The sequence below is a fragment of the Natrix helvetica genome, assembly GCF_964273705.1.
Source record: "Natrix helvetica genome assembly, chromosome: 7".
Taxonomy (NCBI): domain Eukaryota; kingdom Metazoa; phylum Chordata; class Lepidosauria; order Squamata; family Natricidae; genus Natrix; species Natrix helvetica.
This window is the reverse complement of record NC_138558.1, coordinates 45,308,030-45,334,150: the sequence shown is the minus strand read 5'-3', so window position 1 is coordinate 45,334,150 and position 26,121 is coordinate 45,308,030. Positions and strand designations below refer to the sequence as shown.

Below are 26,121 nucleotides of genomic sequence, written 5' to 3'. Positions count from 1 at the left end.
TATTGTAAATGCAGAAAACTGCTAGAAAAAAGATGTGATTAGCAAGTGGGTCTGTCTGCTTTGAGTTGGTGCATCTTGATTACTAGTTTCAGCCACCTGGGGATTAATTCTGGAACTGATGGCAGAAAAAGGCTTACTTTGGTAATGGACAACAGCTGCCCATTGGAACCAACTCATGCTTGTTTTTGTTTGCTTATACCCCTCCAAGCATTTGGCACCAGGATTTTCAGAAATTAATTTATATCATTTTCTCCCATCAGCATTTTCCATTTCAATGCTGCCATTGAAATGGAAGGGTGGGGGGGGAAACTAAACACACTGACTGACATTGTACTGAGACTGGTGTTGCAAGATTTGTTATACAAACAATGAAAACAGAATAAGTCCCAGCACACAGCTGCTCCATTGGAACCCTGGGGCCAAATTGGCATTATCTTTCAACATACAGGCCACTCTCGACCAGGATCCATTGTTTGGAAGTGGCGGGATTCCTCCAATTTTGCACATAACATTATACACATCAACTGATCTGATTGGTGCAGCTCTGAAGTTAGACTTGAAATCTGAAACAAGACAAAGAGGCGTTTTAGACCAGCAGTTCTCGCCAGAATGCTGCAAGCACATCTATTATTTAAGAAAAGTGAACATGCTGCCTGCCATGCACTGCTTCTCCAGGGGGTGTGTAAAATTAAGAATGCATTGGATAATATATGACACAGAGCAAGTTAAGAATACATCAAATAAAATAATAAAATACATCAATAATAATATCACGGTGGTTATACATAATTCAGGAGTTCCGTCATGAACTTTTAGTGCCAGAGTTAATAAGCATCTTTTCAGCATGTATATTAAGCATCACTGTTGTACATGGTTTAATTTAGGGTATGGCAGGGGATCAATGGTACAGCCGAAAAAAGTCATGACCCATTAAGGCCAAGGGAATAGCCAAAAGACAGCATAACAAGAGGCTAGTGAGGAATGTTATCTGTAGCATTATGGAGCTTATCTATCCTCGGAATGGCATTTAAAATATACAGTCAAAATAGAAATGTATAGTCACTATAGAAATGTATATTAAAATAACTGAAATTTGAACCTCTCCAATTAGTAAATTAGCAGCAGTGTACTTCGTGTTTAGTACACAAAGACCTGACACAGTTGCCCCAATTAGGACAAAATGTCTTTCTCCAGACTTGGTTAAGATAAGAAAAATTGTACTGGAGTTTTATGGTAAAAATGGATCTATGAAGATCATGAGCCTGAAATATTTTGGCATGACTCTGACTCTAGAAATCAGTGTTGTCTGGGTTGATGTCAGGGTTAAATAATTTAAATTTCAAATCCTGAAAAATATATGTTTTTCTGTGTTACCGTCTATAGTCATTCATATATGCATTAACAAAAAAGAGAGTTTTTTAGTTATCACCTGTTAATGGATTGTAACTGCTGAAACAAATTTTAAAAATATGGCTGGCCATTATACTGTCAAAGCAAAGAGAATGTTACTTTTAAATAAGACATAAAATCTGGAAATGGATAAATTCTGAAACCATATTCTTTCCTTTCCAGGAGAATCCAAATCTATGCATCAGTTATAAGCACCCCTAATCAATAGATATACAGAAGAAAGGAAGGGAGGAAAAGCTATATGGTCATCATAAATTTCGCTTGTCCTACCTGGTCCATATGCAAAAAAGATCCCTCTCATATCTATGAATTCATTATCATAGCCATGCCATCCATTCTGCCAAGCTTCTCGTTTCCCAGTGCCATTATCCCAAAATGGAAGTGATTCTCTGCTCTTTGGAGTGAGAAAAAGCATTATTTAACATATATTGTAGGGATAAGATGGTTAAATCATTGTCGTATACAGGTAGTCCTTGACTTACAACAATTCAATTTGTGACTGTTTGAAGTTACAAAGGCACTGAAAAAAGTGACTTATGATCATTTTTTTACACTAGTGACTGTTGCAGCATCCCCATGGTCACACCCCCATGGTCACATGATTTACATTTGCATGCTTGACATCTGGTTCATATTTATGACATTTGCATAATCCCAAATTGCATATGATTCCCATTTTGCAACCTTCTGACAAGCAAAGACAACGGGGAAACCAGATTTCCTTAACAACCGTGTTACTAATTTAACAATTGCCGTGATCCACTTAGCAAAAGGGGCAAGAAAAGTCATAAAATGGAACGAAACTCACTTAACAAATTTCTCACTTAGCAACATAAATTTTGGGCTCAATTGTGGTTATAAGTTGAGGTTGCAAAAAGTGATCACATGGCCCCGGGACACTCTAACTGTCATAAATGTGAGTTAGTTGTCAAGCATCCCAATGTAAATCACATGACTATGCAATGGTCATAAGTTTGAAAAATGGTGGGGTTTTCTTCAGTGCCATTGTCATTTTGAATGGTCGCTAAGCGAACCATTGTAAGTCGAGGACTATCTGTGCTGACAGATTCAGGCTGAACAGAGAACTTTAAATTTTTTGACTTTGACAATACTGTACAAATAACTGAACCCACAGCAATATCTAGTATTGTTAAAAGATTTAATTTGAATTATGGCTATCTGGCTGCTAGTCTGCAAATTAGGTAAACCTTGGCAGGCCAATAAGTTAATGCTAGCAAAAATGGCAGATGCTGTTGTGGCAGACCTGGAAGCCATCTTTTGATTTGGGCCTTCAGGCCTGCCACATTTAATGCTATGGGAAACTAGGAGGGGGGACTTTTTGGAGTATGAGTAAGGTAAAGGTAAAGGCTTCCCTCGCACATATGTGCTATTCATTCCCAACTCTAAGGGGCAGGGCTCATCTCCATTTCAAAGCTGAAGAGCCCGCGCTATCTGCAGATGTCTCTGTTGTCATGTGGCCAGCATGACTAATGCCAAAGGTACATGGAATGCTGTTACCTTCCCACCAAGGTGGTTCCTATTTTTCTATTTACATTTTACATGCTTTCGAACTGCTAGGTTGGCAGAAGCTGGGACAAGTAACAGGAGCTCACTCCGTTATGCGGCGCTAGGGATTCAAACTGCCAAACTGCTGACCTTTCTGATCGACAAGCTCAGCGTCTTAGCCACTGAGCCACTACATCCCTTATGGAGTATGGGAGATATACCGGTAGTTAAAGCAAAATAACATTCCTTTCTCCAAGAGTCAAGGATATCTTGCCCTGCACCTTGAGTGGTGTGACTAGTGGTGTGACCTCCAGTTGGGACAGGGCTTGATTGGATCATGTGATGGACATGTGGGTGCTGGGCAGAGGCTTGGACTTTCACTTGGGTGGGGAAAACCTGGAAGCTTTCAGATTCGGGTTTTCCCAGATGTGCCAATATGACATCTCTAATGTCATATTGGCACATCTGGGGAACTTTGAGGAAATTCAAACCTCGGAGTCTTTTTTCATTAAGGGTGTTAATTGGAACCTGACAGCTGTTTCATCATGTACAAACCACTGGTGGTTAGTTTCCTGGAACTGAATTCAACAAAGCAGCCTTGTAAGGAGGGGGCCTCCAACATTTCTATATGCTATTGAATTGTGCCTTCCCAATGCCAACTGTATGGACAAATGCCCTCCGCCTTGATCTGTTCCCTAATAGAGTCTTCCACTTAGAAGACAGTTCCTAAATAGGAGGGAATCTCTAAAAAATTAAGATTTATTCTTGAGTCTGAAGTGAAGCTTGAAGATCACATGTCCAAAGCGTGTGAATTTATGCCTGCTGATGATCATTTCAATTAAAAAAAACAGACTTACTTTGTTGGTTAAAAAAAAATGAATTGGTTCTTCACAATAAGTTCATAAAGTTTATGATATTTTTTAAAATGTAGAAACAGATTCTAAAACCTTAATTCAAAGTCTTTCCCTGTTTTTTCCCCCAGGGTCCAGCATTCATAAGCCTACATTAGCAATGGAAAATCGAAGTTCCTGTCCCTATGTAGGCTGGCTTTGTTCATGCTTGGGAGAGGGGGACCTTTTCATTGCTCCCATCCCTTTTGTGGGTTAGCTTTAATTTCAATCTTAATGAGTGGCATAACAGGACCTCCCCCCACCATTGCTTTCAAGGCCATTGCAGCTACCGTTGTTTTAAAATTGTAGCACAAATAGAAGCTGAGAAAATTAAGAAAGAACACCCAAGATTAATTTATGATATTATTAGCTCCAGTTCACCAAACTATAAATTGGAAGTAATCACTGACTGATTGAATTGAATTATTAGTCAGTGATTTATTTGTTGGCATTACTCATGAAACATTCAGCATTGCTGAAAAAGTGAAGGTATTTTCTGCTATCAGTAGAGGCAATGTCTGCATCAACCTTGCTGTAGCTAAAATTATGTCTTATATTCACTAGAAGAAACAGTTATGCACAATCATATTGAAATTATGTGTAATTATTATTCATAGGTTATGCGTATCTATCATTAGCCTAATCAAGACAATTTTTTAGAAAGTAGGAGACAATATCATGTCTGACCAATATGCACAAATTTATTTGATAACAATCAGAGCACTTTGACCAACCAATTCTAGAACATATCAATAGTCTCAATAACTATTCTGTTTCTTTTGTTTCTATAATAGCTATCCTTTTCCAGTCTGTGGTCTGGAATCAGTCTGCAGCATGTCAGCAATTGGGCCGCGCACTCAAGCAAAGTCCCATTCGTGGGATACAGGTAGCACATGCAAAACCATGTTTCCTCCGATCCGCAGAAAACCCTTTTTCCACAGAATCAGAGTCCCTGATGCCCAAAATGTTGGGGGCTGCTGTTCTAAATTTTTCATGGGAATCCCGATTGATAAAAATCAGGTTGTTGGAATCACTTACCTCTACTATGAACCATCTTTCCTCAGCTACCAGAGTCAACGGAGAAACAAATTTTCCTTTTTTATAATAAAATCTATCAGGGATATCCTCTTTCCTATAGGCTGTCATATGTGGCACATTTTTCAGTTTGTTATATATCTGCAAAGGAATAAAAGCAGCGACATTGCTTTCAGCGTACAGAATTATTCCACATCCAATTGAATGATCGTACTGAAAATCAAACCACTTGTCAAGATTTTCTTTACATACTCCTACTTTTGCTTCTTGCAGTCTATTAGGAAAAAAAACCCCAACAATAAACAGATAAAAGGTCAGACATTAGAGGCTAGAAGTTTGATTTTCTTCTGTTCTTCTTTTTGTGGTTTTTATAGCGCAAAAGTCTTCAAAAACAGATGCATTAAAATGCTTCATGTGATTAAAAATAATGACAGGAATTTCAAGTTGGAAAGGGGCTGTTTATCTTTGCTGGAACTGTTTTGATGCTATATTGACCATACTGGAACTATGCCAGTCTTAAAATTGCCCTGGTTGTATTGAACTGGGAGGCATCTAAATGATCCAAACAGCTATTTTAAACTCAGATCATGTTTTAATGTTTTAAATTACAAACTAGGGGTCTACATTGAACATGCTTTGCATATGACTAGCATTAAGACTGAGGGATTTTAATACTCAGAATAAAATTAATAGGAATCTTGACTTGGAAAATTGCTGGCTATTTTGATAAATCTTGGTAGACAGAAAGTTTGGGTTGGTGGTTAATGCACCAGGCTAAAAAGCAGAGGACCGTGAGTTCTACTCCCACTTTTACCATGAAAGTCAGCTGGTAACTTTGGGCCAGTAACTTTCTCTCTCAGCCCAAACCACCTCACAGGGTTGTTGTCATGGAGAAAATAAGAGAAAGAAGGTGTATTGGATATGTTCACCACCTTGAGTTATTTGTAAAAATAATAAACGTGGGATACAAATGAATAAATGGTGCCATCTTAGGTTTTTGGCAGTCACGGGCAACTTAGTTGAGTTCTTAGAAATTATTACATTTCATCAAGCTCTTTGCAATACAAGAGAATATACAAGTAGTCCTTGACTTACAACTGCTTAACTGTTCAAATTACACCAGCACTGAAAAAAGTGACTTATGACCATTACGCATTGCAGCATCTGCATGGTCACATGATCAAAATCCAGATGCTTAGCAATTGGCTCATATTTATGACAGTTGCAGTGTCCCAGGGTCATGTGACCACCTTTTGTGACCTTCTGAAAAGCAAAGTCAATGAGGACGTCAAATTCTCTTAGCAGCCACGTGACTAACTTCACAAATGCAGTGATTCATTTAACAACGGTGGCAAGAAAGGTCACAAAATGGGGCAAAACTCACTTAATAAATGTCTCACTTAGCAACAAACATTTTGGGTTCAATTGAGGTTGTAAGCCCATAGGCTCAGTGCACTTATGATTGCCTCATCAAGAAATAAAATGCCTGCAAGCAAACAACCAATCTCGGAGTACATCAAGGATTCCAAGTGTTTTATATAAAGATAAAGGGAAAAGGGTGATGGGTCTTCTTTGTGACTAACGTTTTAACTTCAAACCTCGTTAAAGAAGATTTTCTTTTTTGTTCCAGTAATAGTGTTTTGGAGGAACGGGTTGGGGATTTCAGCGGGAAAGAAAAAGAACAACCTCACTCCTTTCAAGTTTTGTAACATACATAGCCATCTCTTTGCGAGAAATCTAACTTGGAGTACCTTGACAGTCTTCACTACTTTCATACAAATTGACAAACTATAGATCAGTAAACCAGCCAGTTAAAAATATGTACCACGTACAGACTATTTAGCTTTACTCTATGCTACAGTAAACCAGTGTAAAGCTTCATAATCATTCCAATAGGTTGATGGAAATAACAAATTCCAAAGAAAATCCATAGAAACGTATGGTTCTTTGTTTATGCAAGGTGATGATATATGCCTTTTTATACCTGCTGAAAAGAACAGCAAACAAGCACATGGCTGCAGACATCCCTGCCAAAAAGTATATTTTTGAAGATTACCCATACCCAGAGAAATAATCATGAGACATGGGTTTCTGTCTCTGGCTGTAATTTGCATTGGTGAAACAGAAGAGATGGACAATGTAGTGGTACATCTTTCTTCCAAATAAAGAGGTTATTTTTACTTTAGGCAATTTTAATTAGTTATTCATTCTTGTTTATTTTGGCAGTGCCTTTTTCCAAAGTAAAAGAAATCTGTATCTAATCTCTCCATGCATGTTTGTCTATGTGTGCGTTGTGTGTATGCATATCTTTGTGTGCGATATCTACTCACTTCAGTATTGGGAAGAATTTCAGGATTGATTTCAGCTGGAGTTTGATATTATGCAGAAATTGGACTTTTTGCCTGTGCTGATTTTTTTGGCCCAGCTACCCTTTTCTTATCAAGGTCATCTTAAATCCAGAGATTCTTCCTTCTGGATAAATACAGTATAGACAGTTTACAATATATTACTAGGAAGATAAGGAAGAAGACATTCCTCTCTGTCATCAATGTGGAAAATATGAAAATGAAGATTCCTGGCGTTCTTTCCACATTCATGTCCTTTCCAGAACATACTGAACTGTTTGTGAATGCATAAACCTATCAAGACAACTTGGTATATTAAGCACATCAACAAGTAGCCTAAACTGCATTAAAACAAAACAAAAGGTTGCTGTTCTTGCCTCATTTTCCTTGCCTTTCTTTGGCCATAGGCTTACAACTGGCCCACGGTCCTTCACTTTCAAAACATCACTCATGTTGATGCAGTTTTTCAGTTCAATCACTTTATCCATCCAGTCAATATCAGTCATCCCGTGATCAGAAAAGAAAATAACATTTAAAACATCCTGCAATTTTTTGTCCTGTCAAGAAAGTTTAAAAAAATAATTATAACATGAAAAGGAAACCGTTTGTGCTCTCTTTCTCTCTCTCTCTTCTCTCTTTCTCTCTTTTTTTTCAGCTAACAATTTCACTAATAGTTGCCATGCTGAAAATACATGGAAGGCCACCTACACTGACAACATTCAAACAGATTTCAGAAGCCTGATCTTTTTTTATTTCAAATCAGAGGAATGAAATCAGGGGAATCAGAGGAATGCTTTGAAAGGATTTTGCTTCCAAATCTTGAAGCAAAATTTCATCTCAGTCCTACTCAATTGACAAAATGTAAGGAGGAGAGAGAAATTATTCACCCATCATTTTGTTTGACAGCACCTTCAATTACACTTATTATTAGTTAATTAGATTTATTTGCCACTCATCTCACCTTGATATTTAAGACGAATTAATTAAATAATAAGAATTAAGACTATTATATAATTTCCTCCAGTTAAGCATTACCAGTATCAGAGACGTTGGACACAAAATTTGTGATTCTGGAAACTTGGGAATCTTTATGTAGGAACTTTTAGCCTTAAAAAAAATCACACATGCAAGCAGATAGCCTTCACTTTATTGCTACATTTTTGGCACGTTCCATTTACTGTTTTCCCAAGTTAGTTTTTGGGAAATAATCAACCCCCTATCCATTTTGGGTTTCTAGCAAAACATGCTCACCACCGTCGGCCTGTTCTTGCACACACATTATGAGTGGTAAACTATTGTACTGAAGGAGTGTATATAGTTTTTGCTACTATAATCATTTCACAAGTATGAATATCTTTCCCAAAGTCAAAATCCTATTCTTCAGTGATGGAGTGCAAAAATCACATGAGAACGATTACTTAGAAAATTTCCATTAAAAATATTCTGAGAATGGGATCTAATGGAGATTCACTGGCTTGGGAAAACGCCCCAAGCTGAATGTAGCATCTTGGGATATGCATGTTCCTTAATATTCAAAATAGAAGCAGTAAGTAACCTATGAAGTAGTCTTTACTGAATAATTGCAAATATTTAATAAAGAAGTTGAAGAGAGCGAAATAAACATCTTTAAAAGGATATTGTAGGTTCCCAGTGACAGAAACCTTGATAAGCTTAGACATCCTGAGCAAAACATTATCCACTTCTTTTACAGCATTCTTCCTCTGATAAGATGAAGGGCCAAAACGATGACCTTCTACATCAATGAGTTCATAGTATATGGCTGCCACATCTGCTGTACCATTGCTGTAATAGGAACATAACCACCAAAGAATTAAATGTAACATAAACTTACTTCTAGAGTGCCTTTTCAATCTGATCTGGTTTTTTTCCTGCTCTCTTGGCATGTTTTCTACGAGAAGTTAGCAAGGAGATACCTTATTCTTTTTATTATTCTTGTTTTATTTTCAGTCTAAAATAAGCCTAGATGGACATCCCAGCTCTAACCATACACCTTCTTCCCCACTTCCTCATTAGTTAATTGGCATTGTTATTCCTGTAGATGATTCTTTTAAATCAGTTCTGATGAATCAGTTGTCCTACAGAAGCAATGGAACTTTACTGTATTCCAGGTTGCCAAGAATTATAATTTAAGCATTTTGGGGAGGTAAGAGTTTCCTCTAGACTATTTTAAACTTTTCCTAGATTTTTTCAAAGTGCCTGATTGTGTCGGTTGGCGAGACCTTGCTTAGACACTTTCCTGATGTTCAGATGAATCTGAACTGGGAAAGAAGAACCTGCTTCATGAGGTTACCTCCACTCCCCACATTGTTGTGGCATTACTTGAATATTTAAATTAAGTCTTTATCAAAGTCAGATCTGCAAAGCTATGGTGTATTAATGATTAGATCTCCAATCATGGCTATCATCTACTTTTTGAAAGTAGTTGAAGAGATGGAAAAGGTGTACCATATCACTAAAATTGTACCAATTTCTTTATCTGAATAGCTTTATCATTCCTCATCTCCTATTTGGTTCATGGAGGAAAACATGCAAGATAAATTCAAAGTATGCCAACTTCAGAAAATGGTATAGGGCATTGAACTTCAGTATATTGTCTCATGGCATAAAAGTTTAAAAGAAAATCTGGAAATGGAGGGTAGTTTCACCTCTAATCAACCTTTAATTTCAAGTACCTGTATGAAGGTAAGTCCTTTTTGATTATGTCTCTAATTAATCTCCAAAAATAGAACAACATGCCACTATTCTATCACTATCAAAGTAATGCATAAGGAAATGTTTCCAAAGATAAATGTTAGTAGTACTGTGTTTACAGAAAACATGACTATTGCATTCTGTGTTGTCTTTTCTTAAAAGTACTAAGTAAAGCAATATATATTAATTGTCCTTTGGCATTTTTTGTAATAGCATTGAGAAACTTTTATTTGTGAGTACAAGGTAATAAGTTAACAATATTATACAACATTTGTGATTCACAATCTAATTCTTGAAGTAATTTTTTTTGAGGTAAAATGCTACATTAAAAAAATGACAAAAATTTTCAATTCCCACAAAGTTTGAATAAGTGTTGCATGTAGAATAGAACTCGCCATCAGGCAAAATAAGACAATGGCCTCATTAAGCAAATCAATAGCACAATGCAAACTCCTTGCTTTTCATTTATTAGAGCAAACTCTATGTAACTTCAGCTACTTAATTTTCAAGTCACTGTTTGGATGCTCCCTATCTTGATTAGAGATTCTGTCAGTTTTTGACTGAAAATTATCCCTCTTTATTCACCTTAAAAGTGAACCTTGCAACTGGAAATAGAATGTCTGAAAGCAAATGCTGCAAGAGAGATTTTCAGCATGGTGTCCTAATTTAGACTGGAAGCATGTTTTCAATTTAAGTCTCACCACTGTTATTTATCCCAACTAAAACCAGCCAGTGTCAACATATGATGTCTAATTTGGCATCTGATAGTGATGCTGTTATATAATTTTCAGTCTCCTGATTGTCCTTTATCATATGCAATGCAACTCATACTGGATCGAACTACACCTCCGTTTCCCAATGTTTGGATGTTGGCTGGGTATATTAGCATACTAAACGTGTCTTTAAGGTTCATAAGAACAGTGACTTTGTCAAGTAAACACAACAGGAAGAGTTCCACCATGAAGATTTTTTGCATTATTTGAATTAATTTTTGAATTAATGCCAAACAATACTATATGGAAAATGTAGAAGGTTTTATGCTATTATCAAACTAATGCAACAAGATCATAACTTTTCATTTTTCTGTCAGTGAAATAATTAAAATGGTTTGATGATTTTACCTTAAAGACTCAATGGCACTGTTTACAGCGTTGGAGAAATTGGCAACCGTTGGAACATCTTCATATGGTATACAATAGTTAGGTCGAATTCCAAGGATTTCAATTTCACAGCCTAAAAAGAAACATTTCATTAGTTAAACTTTGCTTAAATTTTAAACCTAAATTGTGTGATATAAATTCAGGTTGTTTCTTGCATGGATTTTTGCTTTCAGACAGAAAATTCTTTTTTTTTTTAAAAAGTAATGAGAATAGAAGAATTCATATTAAAATCATCAGTATAAATATTCACACTGAAATATAATGATTGACGATCGATTGACAATCAAATTCATATATCTGCATGGGCAGATATGTGCATATTTATCTATAAATAAAAATATATAATGCAACTTGATTTTTCATTATTTGATGCTTATTTTATTTGAATTATCATTGCACTTAATAATGGATCATTACATATAATTCATTACATATAATTCATTACATATAATTCATTACATATAATTCATTACATATAATTCATTAATTATAAGCAGATATCTCAAACACACACACAGAGACAATCTTTGTCCTCAACTGAGTTCTACAAGATCTCAAACAATTTCTGCTTTCTGTTAGAAGTAAAGTAATGTTATTTGACAAAAATGGTTGTCAAATTAATTTTTCAAAAACTAACTGTAAGTCAAAGAACAGCTTTATCCAGTTCACTACTTTTTATAAAATGAATGCATCAGCCTCTTGATCTATTTCCCCATAAAGTCTTCTCAAAGCTGTTTGAACCAATACACTTTCTGACACCACAATTCTTTTTCAATAAATACATTACACTGAGACATAGTAGCAACAATTCCCAAAGCGAAACATCAAGTCTGGATAAGGAGAACCACCATGTTAATATTTATTGGTGCTCTACTCACGTAAAAAAAAAATACAATTTAGTTTTTAATAATTCAGATCTTCTGAAATCATAGTGTGTGATTATTATTTCCTGTCTGGCATATAGACAGATAAGATGGAATAAAGAGAAATATAGAAATTTTTGTAAACAGCTTGGATTTCATAAATTGGGGCAATTTGTTCCTCCTTTGACAGTAGCAAATATCTATTAATCAAAGGTTGGAGAGATATTGGTTAAGATAAAGAAACTATGGTTTGAAGAAAATTGATTAATGCCAGCTTAGTCGATTTGAGTATGGTTGGGGAAGATTAAGACATAAACGAATTCTTTCTTTTCTAAATTACAAAGAAGCTGTTTCTAAAAATCTTTATCATGCCATATTGGGCCTGTCTGTTTTTCATGAAAATACATGTTGAAAGTGATAATCATGTAACAGAAACAATTGACCATTACATTTGTATATTCAGATTTCAACTGCTCCATCAAAACAGTAGGCTTTAGATTTCATAATGACTCTTATGTTGCTTTTTCAATGCCAAGACCGAATCCAGAATTTTTTTTAAAAAAAGTTATTTCAAATGCAGAACTTGAAGTGCATTTTATAGAACAGCTTCTCATACACAACTCCCTATCTGCATTTTGAAAAAGTTCTCACCTGCATTCAAATCATCAGGAGCTCAAAATATTTCAAGACCAAAGTAGCAGCATCTTGAATTGTACTGAATAATTTCATCTGAATAATAAAAGCTCTTCCATTTCTCTCACCTTAAAATGAAATGCATCCTTTCCTGTACCTTCATTGATTGGACTCTGAGACATGAATGAAACTCTCGTCATTTCCAAATTAAATGTATAAATCCTATTTTAATAACTGGGTGCTGAATGATGTAACTGAAACCTTTTAAAGCTTCCCAGATAAGTAAAGAAAATCTGGGGAAACACTGTTATTATTTTGTAGAGAAGAAATGAATTAAGTGGCGGTGCTTTTTTCTTTTTAAAATTTTATTCCCACTGAAGAACGGTCAAAAATTTAATTCAGGGAGAGACACACTGGATGGGGGGAGGATTAAAAAAAAACATATGGTACCATGTGATCACAGCTCCACCCCTTTTTATATAAATCATGTGACAGGACACAGGGCTTCAATGAGGTGGTATGGCCATTATCAGAACTCTTTTTGACACCATCTGCATATGCTACTTCAATTAGACTAAGTATGTTCATACTTTCTAAAACCTAAGTGTTTGCATAATCATTTATAAATATGAGATTTAAAAAATCAACCCTTGGAGGAAAAAAACATATTTTAAATCCCTTTTTAGTAACTACAGTATTTGTATTGTTCTGAATAGGGGCCATATGCCAAATGCTGGATTTGTCATGTGACTTGAAGTCCCATATATTTTCAAATTAAGGTATAGCATTTTAATGACTTGCTAATATGACCTTCTTTAGTTCACCTGAACACACCTCTTGTGTTCAGCCATAGCCCCATCCTCAGCTGCTGTAAGTGTGAGCATTATGCTATTTATACATTTTTGTAACAGCCACATTAATGTGTAAATTTTAAGTTAAGGAATGTTCTCTTGTATAGCCACATAGCCTACAAAACAAATTTGTAAAGATATGAACTTCTGTTCTTAGGTATTCAGTAGGTTTGACCTTCACAAATATGTCAACAGATATTGTTTTGGCTGCTGTGAAATACTTTAATAATAAAACTTTGTACCAATTATTTCAAAAGTACTAATAATGATGATCACTACTCCATTGCAAATCATTGTTGGACACAATGATTTAAGTATAATATTTAGCAGCAAACATTTTTAAATGAATTATTATATATTATTTAATCATTAAAACATATCCATGTTTGAATATTATAAATATTTAAATACAAGCACCCTTTTTTCATTACTCCATGCTAATTTTAATAAAGATAATATAAGCTTTAATAATAATATAATATAATATAATATAATATAATATAATATAATATAATATAATATAATATAATATAATATAATATAATATAATATAATATAATATAATATAATATAATATAATATAATATAATATAATATAATATAATATAATATAATAATATGAGTTATCACCAAAAAGACTATATTTGGATGGAATTGAGGAACATGATGGAAAAAGAACTTGTAGAATATAAGCTTGTCATATTTAAGAAAAGAAAACTGGATTGACCTGTTCCTCTGTTTGTCAAAACTGAGCAAATCAATTTGCATTATCCTTTTATTCATTATTTATTTTTGCAACACTATCCATTGTGTTGAATTTCTTAATATAATGCTATATAAAAGGCATGACTAAGTACACACAGAGGAGATCACTTGAACTCTGTAGAACCCGAATGAATCAATAAGACTTATTGCCTCACTCTACAGGTAGTCCCCAACTCTAAGCTACAGGGAATACACAGAATTCATAGAAAATGAATCACTTATTTTTCTGCTATCCCTCTCCTTAGATTTTTTTTTTGCATAGGGTTTACTGTCGTGCAAACAGTCATAACATAATAGCAGGGCAATGTTGCTCCATTTAGTACACTCTGATCGGAAATTATGTTGTAAAATGCTTATTGAAATCATTCCAGGTTTTACACTGAGAATAGTTCATTGTAAACATGGACATGCAAGAGTGATTACAACATATCATGCATCTATAATCTGCCACTAGGACTAAGGAGAACAGACTAACAGTATAAAGCATAAATTATCCAGAAAAACATATTATGTTTGGATCTCTCATGATTTTTAAAGTACATCTTGTTACTTTATATTAAACTTCAAGCAACCTAACCTGAATATGTTTGTTAATCATTTTAAACAATGCCCTTCAATGTAATTTGCAAATATAAGAAACAAAGAAAATAGTGACAGGAGAAGTGTATGTAATGAGCAAAATTATTGATTGAAATAGGGAGGTTTCCATGGCTGAGAATAAAAGAACAAGAGACTTTTCTCCAACATGTTGTCCTCCAGAGTCTGTGGAAGAAAACTCCATAAGTTCCCTAACTGTTCTTTGGCAAAAGCCATGATGACTAGGAAATTATGAGAGCTGAAGTTCACTATTCCTGGAGGCTAAGAAGAAATGAATTGTTGGATTAAAATAAAAATTAAAAAAAAACCCTTCAGAGCAAATATGGTTCTTTCTGTATAGGGATAACTGAATGAAAAAAATGTTGGCATACCTTAAAAAGAAATGTTTCCATTCAGAAAAGGGAAACCGACATGCAAAAGCTTTCCTTCCGGCACCCTAAACAGTTATGATTTTGAGAACAAGGCTGAGCTGAATTTTGTTCACGTGATCTACCTTCCTTATAGGGATTACAATACAATACAATAGTAGAGTTGGAAGGGACCTTGGAGGTCTTCTAGTCCAACCCCCTGCCTAGGCAGGAAACCCTATACCTTTTCAGACAAATAGCTATCCAACATCTTCTTAAAGACTTCCAGTGTTGGGGCATTCACAACTCCTGGAGGCAAGCTGTTCCACTGATTAATTGTTCTAACTGTCAGGAAATTTCTCCTCAGTTCTAAGTTGCTTCTCTCCTTGATTAGTTTCCACCCATTGCTTCTTGTTCTACCCTCAGGTGCCTTGGAGAATAGTTTGACTCCCTCTTCTTTGTGGCAACCCCTGAGATATTGGAACACTGCTATCATGTCTCCCCTAGTCCTTCTTTCTCTTAAGCTGAACATACCCAGTTCCTGCAACCGTTCTTCATATGTTTTAGTCTCCAGTCCCCTAATCATCTTTGTTGCTCTTCTCTGCACTCTTTCTAGAGTCTTCACATCTTTTTTACATCGTGGCAACCAGAACTGAATGCAGTATTCCAAGTGTGGCCTTACCAAGGCATTATAAAGTGGTATTAACACTTCTTTATATCCTTATAACTTTATATCCTAGGGAATATAACCATTATAACTTTATATCCTAGAGAATACACAATATTAGTCAGTCAGCTGAAGAGAATTTGGCAGTACTAACCGGGCCAAAAATACATAGAGACCTTCCTCTTAGCTTTTGTCATAGTGACCCACAAGGGTTCGGATCCATTCCACCAAAGAGGCAGAAGGCTGGCTGGGTTCATACCAATGTCAAAAGTCAGATTTGTCACTGGATCCCACATGTAGTTTCCAGTCATTTGATGGACTTCACAGTGGCGACCTGGAAGAGAAAAAAAGGTGCTTTATACTGGACCCTTATTGTATGGCATCCTAAAGAAACATAAGGTACAAAGAGAAATTATAGTAGGCTTTCATTTGCAGTACAATCTTGGCTTATCATTGAGCTATTATCAGCTACAAGGAATTCCATGGGACTCAATCAATTAACAATCTTGCTTGTGGTTGTTTGGTTTTCTTGGCGTACTGAAGATGTTATGGATTTGAGTACTGAAATATTTGCAAGAAAATAATCAATAATCCAAGCACCTAGGACTCCACAGTTCAACCCTGATCTACAAATATTGTCTTCTATTGGAACCTTGTCTTTCTCTTAATTATAAATTATTTGCCTTAAAAAGCTTGTATGCATGTTACTTATATTTTACATTTATGTTTTATTCCTATTTTTCAAACCGCAATGTAAAACAATTATTTTGCAGAATTGCTCAGGAAATGTATACTGTGCAAAAATTATGTTTTTTTAAAAAATCCTGACAAGGATAATTTTTGAGTTGTTTGTTTTCCTCATCTTAAAGCACAATACCCATTTTTGTTTATAACTGATAATAGCAAACTAGAGTGGCACTTGGATTAAGTGTTGGTATTGGAATAAATGTCCTCCATAGACAGAACAGCTTGTATGGTCTCACAGAAAAGAATCTACTATTATTGTTCAATAAATGACTCCAGATATTTGTTTATATATTTATTAGAGTTAAACTGTCCCATAGGAACTCAAGGTAAATAGCATTTCCCCTTTCCATTTTTCTCCATAAACTAAACTGTAGTTTATGTTGGGAGATAATTCCTGGTCCAGTCACCCAACAAACTTGTCCATCTGGGTAAGGACTTCAACCTGCTGTTCCTGCCCAGAGTCATAATGGTGAGAAGGGTGGAAATAACCAAATCAACCAAATTGATAAAATGTATCAATTGAATAAATTAGTAAATCAATCTGGATCCTCTCAAGTCTAACATTTTAACTACTACACCCCACTAGCTAAAGCTTTAGCTGGTTTTGTTTTGCTAAGTGAATTGGCTCTTCTTAAATGAATGATCATCATACATTCTAAACTTAAATCCAGGGACGTGCAGTCAGGGGAGGCAGGGGAGGCAGAGCCTCACCTCTCTTCATGAAATAATAGTATATAATATTATTATAATATTATTATAATATTATATACATCCGTCCGGCCGCACTCGGGAGCTGTGGAGGCAGAAATGTTGTTGGCGCTCCCGGATGACGAAGCCACAAAAGCGACTGGGGGAAGGTTCTTGTCATTCCCCAGTCGCTTTCGTGGCTTCGTCATCCGGGAGCACCGACAACATTTCTGCCTCCGCAGCTGCCGGGCACGGCCAAACGGATGTAGCCAGAGCAACATCGAGGCGGTCTGGGCGGACGAAAGAGCGAGCCAGGCAGACTGATCCTCGATCGCTCGCCCGCCGGACTGCCTCGGTGGAGCACGCTCAGGAAGGCGGGGAATGGGATCACGTGTGCTGGAGGCTGAGGCAGCCTCAGCCTCCAGCACACATGGTCCCATTCCCCGCCTTCCTGATGACGTCATCAGCCTCACCAGCCATAAACCTCACCGCACGTCACTGCTTAAATCATTACAAAATATATCAAGATCAATCAGGGATAACCAGGCTGCTATAAGTTTTCTCTTGCAGGAGGTTATCCCTCTTAGGGTTTTCTTATATCTTCAGCAATTTGAAATATAACTTACATAGTGCTATTTGTTATACTTTTATTACTTTTATTGAGCTGAATCTACTACTGTACTCGGTTTCCCCATGAATAACAGTTTATCAAGGGCAAAGTCAGTTTGGTGTAATGATTAAAGCATCAGTCTAGAAGCTGGGAAGCCATGGGTTCTATTCCTCCCTTAGGCATGAAGCCAGCTGGAAGAACCTGCGCCAGTCATGCTCTCTCAGCTCTAGGAAAGAGGCTATGGCAAACTACTTCCAAAGTCTTGGCAAGAATACCCACGATACCAGGAATCTACTCTGATTCTAAGGCACACATAAACACACTTGTGTCATGCTCCAGTGCTAGAGAACCCCATTTTGGGAAGAAAGACGTTTATACAGAAATCTACCCCTCCCTCATTCAATTTACTGAAATATTTACAAAGAAATGTCATCTACCATAGTCATTAACCCTTAATTATTTTAAAAGAATTCCATTTAGAAACTCTCTCGTTCACATGCTTGTCAACTTGTCAATTCCAAAACCAGCCACATGACCTGATGCAGGTAGCGGAGACACTTCTCTGTTTCCTTAGCAGAGCATCCTCTAATACAGCTACTCTTTCTAACCTGTGCAACCTTGGAGGGCTTAAAAGTGGCTGCAGTTTCCTTACTGTTCCTTGGATTTTTGCAGCCTTAAGCATTTCTAAAAAGAAAATGGCCCTTTTCTTGAGTATCTTTATAATTACCGGGAGTTATCAAATAAAATGCTTTGAAGAAAAACATACGGCAATATGTCTAAGGAAACACAGACTGAGCACCATTTAAGAAACAGAATTTTAACATTAAAATCTGGGCAATCCTCAGTTAGCTACTGGATTTGTTTTAATTAAAAAATTCTTGAGGAAATATGGAAAATTCCTCAGAAATGCAATTACTCATATTTTGCTGCCTACTGATCAAACGGTAAACATATTTCAATATAGATTTTAATATTGAAAATTGAAGTATAATGGCTGAAAATAATAATAAAATAATAAAGAATCTGGAAGAATCCTTCAATTAAGGTCGTTTGATTCAAATCGGAATTTGATTTTTAAGTATTGTATTTATGTAAATTCACCATGTTAATTTTTTTTCTAACAAATTACTTTCATCCATCAAATGTGTACTTGGATAGAATTTATAGAAATTTTAAAATCATGAAACTTCTGTTTGATTAATATGTATTTGTTTTTGTTTGGTTTTGTTTTCAACTTTCCTAGTCTGTTCTTTTGGGCCAATGGACCAGTATAAAGTAAAGGGAAATCTTTGCACAACATAAAAACAGGTAGATTATCATAACCAATAGAGTAATTCATTAATAATAAACTCATGGTATACAATTTGATAATATATTAGCAAAACATCTTTGTCTTAATAATTTTTTTTGCTATTACTTCGTTGCCCAAGATTACTCATGGAGTCATCGATGCAGAAACAAAACTATCCATTTGGAAGGAATCATCTGTAAAAAAATCCCTGCCTTACAACTTGAATATTTTTGGATGAGAACCAACCCTTTCAACCAAACTCTCCAGCAAACAGTATACCCTGAAATGGAAAAATGGTCAGTTGTATTTTCTCAACTGCATTTATGGAAAGGTAATTTCTCAACAATTTTCAAGAACCACACATGAAATATATTTACTTCTCACACCCATAATAGCATATTAACAGGATTATTTTTAAATAAAAACAATGAAGTAGGCAGACACCAGGAAGTCAGAATGAAAATATATGATATGGAAACATTCTCTTTACAACTGCAAATACTCAGAATTCAGAAACATGGCAGCTGAAATGATTTCCTGAAAGGATACCACTAAATCCAACTGCCCACAAACTAAGCTATTATGTTTTCTGGTTTGCTTATTTTCATGCAGCAGTTTTCTTCCATACTAGCAGCTTGTGGTGGTTTTTTGTGTGAATAAAATCTATGTAGTAGATGAACTTTAAAGTAGCATGTGGGATCTTCTATGCAAAATAAATAATGTAACAATAATTATGGATTTCTTCATCGGCTATGTTGCTGAATTAAATCACCTCTACTTTAGCTTAGTGTTTATGGGAAAGAAAAGGAAATAAACCAATACAATAACAGTGCTAAATCGTTCTACAGTTGTTGTATTCATAACCTTGTTCTGCTTTCCTAGCACAGTGAACTGATTTCAAAATAAGCCTGCTGTAGATCACGGCTAGAGTCTAAGAATTAGTTGTGTGTTTGGCCATGAACTGGATTCAGTATTTCTGCTCTATCATGTAGGACTTTAACTTAAGCATTTAGTCCCACAGCCACAAGGATAAGTCAACCTGAGCTCCAAAAATTGGGAAGACAGCAAAAAGATGTCCTGTATCTCTATAAGTGCCATCAAGAGATTGTCGGACTTTTTGCAGGTTAGAGTTGGTAGGTCTCTCTTTTTCTTTCTTTTTGGCCAGGAAATAGGCCTTTCTGTACTGTTTATCTTTTCCAGGCAAAAAAATTGATGTAAAATATTTAGATTTCTAACTCTCATCACCCAGGCTAGGGTTGCCAACAGCAAAGGACTGTGTAAAAGGTATGGAGCATGTCATTTCTATTTCTCTTCTACAAATACTACAGTATGCTGAGATTTCAACCTGCTCAGTGCAATTTTTCTCTTGTACCTCCGAACCCAGATCTGAATCATTATTATTTGTTTGGATGGAAGAAATGGGGTTCAAGTTGTGCTTCTTCCAAATCTATCAGGCATTCAGACCTCTAGAGTCTGAATGTAGAAGACTTAATACTCCCAGGGAATAGTGAACTCTTTTGTGCAAAACAAACTACAAAGATACAATAATCAAGTTGGTATGATATGATCATGTCTTATTGCAATTTACCTACTGTATGCTTTCACTGTTTCATACATTTCTGCAGAAAATTGATAGAGGCACTCATTTCAGCTAGACCTTCAAGTCATCATACACCCTTATCCAAGTTTATCAATAGCAGATCTTTCATTACCTTAGAAAAAATACTTTGGTACATTTCCCTGCGATTAAAAGCTTCCTGGTTACATTTCATTGCTTTGACAAGCCTTACATGCCAAGATATTCCTGTTTTGATGCATCATTCAATCTAGATGTACAGATAGTCCTCGATTTGCGACCTCAACTGGAACCGGAATTTCTATCCTAAGTCACTGGGGTTACAACGCTTTCGGTGATGGTTAAGTGAATCACATGGTTGTTAAATTAATCAATGGTCATTAAGCAAATCCAACTTCCCCAATCGGCGTTTTTTTGCCAGAAATTGGCGAAGCAAGAGCACATATCATGATCACATGACAAGGCACTGCAACTAGCAGTAAAGCTGGCTCTCAAGCACCCAAATTGCAATCACATGACCAGGAAGGTGGTGTAACAGTTATATGTGCAGGTCGTGTCACTTTTTTCATTAACAATCATTAAATGAATAGTCCAAATGAACTTGTAATAGATAAATAGAAAAGAATTCATTATTGGCCAAGTGTGATTGGACACACAATTTGTCTTTGGTGCATATGCTCTCAAGACAAGATACATTCGTTAAGAACCATAAGGTATAACACTCAATGATAGTCATAGGATATAAATAAGCAATCAGGAAACAATATCAATATAAATTATAAGGATGTAAGCAACACAGTTACAGTAAGTGGGAGGAGAATGGTTAATGCAGTTTAGATAAAGAGGTCTTGGAAAATGGGTAAAAATTAACTTTATTTTCTGTTTAATGTTTCCGGTTTCTGGATACTGCCAATATTACTTACTTACTTACATTATGGACAATCTTAAGCTATGGTCACACATTAATTAATCATGTTCTTTAACCATGTCAAACCATGACAAATGTTGTATGTGAAATAAACACAGTTAGCTAGATTTGCAGTGAGCAAGGCTACTTCATGCATAAGTTACACAAGGGTTTTCTTTTTTGCCAGATTTTATTAAAAAGTGTTTTTAAAGCCAAATTTAAGAATTAAACTACATTTTTTATTGCTTCAAACCTTAACACTACAAAAAAATGCACTTCTGATTTTCAAATCTGCAGTGAAGCCATCAGATTTTTCATTCTTCACATTGGACTGCTTGGTTCACACAATAATATAGGAGAAAACCAACAAATGACACCACAATGTGTTAAATCAGCATTAGATCACAATAGACCAACTTCATCTTTAAGAAAGAAATATGTGGAGGATTCCTCTCTTTTCAAAATCCAATTCAGAATTATCTTCATTGTCCTAGAATCCTTTATTCTTATATCTACATCAGGATTCTTAAATTGGTATTATTAATTTAATAGATTAATAAAGAAGCACATATACTGCTAGATTATATATTTGATTTTTAAGATATTTTTGTAACTGCATTTAAGAAGAATTACTTTCTTTAGTAATTCAAATAATATTTAAATTCTGTTTCATTTATTGATATTTATTTTTCCCTAACACTGATTCAAAAAGATTATAGTAGTTTATAGTAATGATGCGAAACCTACATCCAATTAAAAGGCACTCACCAAATGTAATGAAAATTAAAATGGTATACGGCATAAATATTGTATTTTTCACACTATGACGCACTGGAGCATAAGATACACATTAGCTTTAGAGGAGAAAAACAAGAAAAAAATCTGCCTCTGCCTCCCAGCATCCATCCGGTATTCATCTAGCTAGTGTCCTTGCAGCAAACAGAAAACAGCCTGATCAGCTTCAGCACCTTATCACAGCTCCAACATCTGGCTTCTCAGGGCTCTGCTCCATTATGCTCACCACCGGTCAACTGAGTTGAGCTGTTGCCGCCACCAGGAAACACTGGAACCTTCGCTGCCAAGCAACTGATTGGTGATTGGATCTGCCTCCCGGAATACCGCCGATCAACTGATCTAGGCAGCGGGGATTGCTGCCACCATTCACAACCACCATTTGCTGCTGCCATTTGCCACCACCGCCAATCGCCGATGGCTATTGGCAGCGGCAAACAGAAACAGCAATCTCTGTCTCCTAGAACAGCTGATCAGTGGTATTCCGGGAGGCTGATCCAATGGCTGATCAGCTGCTTGGCAGTGAAGGCTCCAAGGTTCCCTGGCGGCAGTGAACAGCGGCAGCGATGACTGGTGGTAATGGCGGTGACAGGCAACGGTGGCGAACACTGCCACTACACCAAGCGCCCTCCCCCACTGCAATATTCATTCTACAAGACGCACAGGCATTTCCACCCACTTTTTTGAGGGGGGAAAGTATGTCTTATACTGCAAAAAATATGGTAATATGAAAAAAACGAATACAGCCAAAATAGTGGATAAAATTGGAATACAAGAGTTAAACTGAAATTTTAAAACTGCAACAATTATCTGGTTACCAAACACACTATTGAATGCTTACACCTTGAACAATTTGAGAAACATGTTTTGATAATCTGAAAATATGTTGTCTATCAATTCTTCATGAACGTTTGTTCTATATTTTCTAAGAACTTCAAACTTTAGGGTTTTCAGAATAGAGCCAATGTCAGAATTAACTTCATTATAATCTAAAGATAACACTAAAGCACCACTTTTTTAAAAAAGACTCTTGACGATATAAAAACCAGCCTTGGAATAAGTAGGCTACTTTCCCATCTAGGCCAATCAAGTTCTTGGCAAGGCAACTGATAATTCTGGGTATTGAAATATTGTCAATTCTGGATGTTGTCATCTTGAGAAGACAAGCATAGGAGAGTTGAACTCGGAGCTAAGTTGCTTATCTTAATATTTTTCCAACAGAGAATTATTGTCTGTAGAAGTTTCACCACTGCCATTGCAAATCACTGGCATCATTATCTAACATTCAGAGATGATCAAACTGCTGTATTTTGGACAGCAGCTTGGAAGCAACCCTCTTTCAGGAAAGTGGGATTGGATTCTTGATAAGTAGCCATAAACTGGGCAGTACCAGTGGGCATTTTCTGCTCTAAAACACCATAAATGGAAGCAGTGGTGGGCTGCTGCTGGTTCAGACCAGTTTGGGCAAACCCATAGTTCCGACTAGTGATTGGGACTGCCCACCTGCCCTGGTGTTATCATGTCCTATATAATCGCCGGGTTTTTTTTGATGCCGCTTGCACTCACATTTTTGATTCTGTGCGAATTGGTTGTTATAGTATGTGACACTCACCTCTGCTTGGAAGAAACAATTGCAAGCAAGCCAGTATCAGAAAATGATAAGTTGTGCCTTACAGATAAATCAATACATCTGGCCTTGACCTCTGTTTATTTTGAGCAACACCAACTCTTCTCCAAGTCATTATTAGCTTGTTCATCAACCAAATTCCCTTCCCTTCTTGACTTTAACACCATTGCTGTTAAACAAGAAATAGCTAGCGTGTTGTTGATTATTTAAGATCTCCGCAGCTCAGTAAGAAGAAACTGGTATTTGTCCAGTTTCACAAGGATAACTTTTATAATTCCCAATGTCGTTCTTAGAGTCTGATACTGTTTAGTAATGTGAGGGCAGCAAGATTTTTTTTTTCTCATCCCAAGAAATACAGCTATTTCTTTGGTGGGATGTTCCATTCAGATAACAAGTAGGCATTTTAAAAAGATATGTTGCCTCTAATTATACGTCCTGAGGGATATTCTTTGCACACATTTTCTGTGGGTTGCTTGGCATTCCTACTGTTCCAATCAGATTAAGAAGGGAAAAATGAACTTTGAGAACAGGTCATAAATGCTGGTTCTGAAGGAACCAAAAGCCTGTGGAAACGCAAAAGACTTTTCTATGGGTTGAAATACAAGCCAGCGCCCTAAATGAATAATTGTGAGTCTTGAAGGCTTGATCTCTCCTCATAGGATGCAATGTGCCTATTACTGCACCAGTTCAAACTCAATTAATTGTAATGTTATGATGGCTCTAAAGGATTTTTATTTTGCAAGTGTTACATGGGCGAGCACTGGCACACATACTTTGTACCAGTATGTTAAAACTGTTACATGGGCGAGCACTGGCACACATACTTTGTACCAGTATGTTAAAACTGTTTTAAGAAAGCAGATACATTGCACTTCGCTAAGGATGAACAAACCTTAGTTTCTTGGTGAAGAGAAATGGAAATTATCATATTTGTCCAGTGAAAAAACAAAGTTGCATCTCGCAAGGTACAGGAAGTGCTCTTCAGGTTCATAACAGGGAGTAAATAATAAACCATAAACAGATTTATTATCATTTAAAAATAGAACAACTTATTTCTTGTCCTAGTGTGGATTTCCAAGTTTAGTTTAAAAAGATGCAAGTTTTATTGTTAAAGGGCTGGTGATATCATTAAAGTATTTTTACAATATGCTGAAATTTGAATATTCATTTTTATCAATGAGCCAAATGTCATTCAGCTGGTTTGAAAAGCATGGGAAGAACCGTTTATATTTCTATGCTAAATTGGAAAAACATCCTGCATTCTACAACTGTTTAATTGCTTTGAATAATTCCAGGAATTCTCTTTTCCTGATCGGACAAGTATAATCGGCACTTGGTAGTGCAATTAACTCATCTTTTGAATCCTTCTAAACATCTCAGAGTTGTTGATGACGGGACATTGGCTTGAATTTTAAATTTTAAACAAATACAAATAATTAACTGGAATCGACACTTTTAAAATAAATTTGAGTGGGTATTTTCACCTTGAGGATTTTGAAATTGAAATGGTAAATTCTAAACAACTGCTGGGATAGCATTTGTACAAAAGGTTGCTTTCTTAAGTATCAAGCAGATTTACTTTGTACTGTTTGTTTAATGAAATTCAGTAACCTTTGCCAAGGCAAGTGTTCATCACATCAGAAATGTTTGTCTGCATTGGCTTCCGCAGGCAGAGTTATGGAAATCTGAGCCGAGACACTTCAGGCTGGTGGCAAGAAAGTTTAAGAAAGTACTCACCAGTCATCAGGGTGTAATAGTTTGGATAAGAAAGACTGGGAAAGTCGGGGGTTAGGTAATCCACTTTCACTCCCCTGCTGACCATCTCTCTGAAGCCAGGCAAAGTCTCTAGCGCTTCCTCTGAGATATAATCATGTCGAAACCCATCAAGCAAAAACAGTAGGAGCTTTGGTTGTGCAAGAGATGAGCGTACCAGGGTAAGGACTAGCAGGAGACACACAACATGCGTTCCCATGTTGCTGGATGGAGGCTTGCCAGAATCTTCTCTGTGCTCTTAGTCCTTATGTAGTTGCTCTGGAAAAAAAACAATCTGTAGTGTTTTTTTTCCCCTCAAGGGCTGGACCTCACAGTTCTCTGGATTTACGC

The 26,121-nt window shown here is 36.1% G+C and overlaps 1 protein-coding gene across 1 annotated transcript; it reads right to left on the bottom strand.

Annotated features, from left to right (window-relative positions):
- Nucleotides 1-207: 207 nt before the first annotated feature.
- ENPP6 (ectonucleotide pyrophosphatase/phosphodiesterase 6) lies at nt 208-26,121 on the bottom strand. The gene is made up of 8 exons (XM_081959648.1): nt 25,756-26,121; nt 15,936-16,115; nt 11,020-11,131; nt 8,848-8,989; nt 7,564-7,743; nt 4,845-4,982; nt 1,681-1,804; nt 208-563 (listed from the first exon to the last, which is right to left on the bottom strand). Exons 1-8 carry the CDS (start codon nt 25,988-25,990, stop codon nt 358-360), a joined length of 1,317 nt encoding a protein of 438 aa, XP_081815774.1. The 5' UTR covers nt 25,991-26,121; the 3' UTR covers nt 208-357.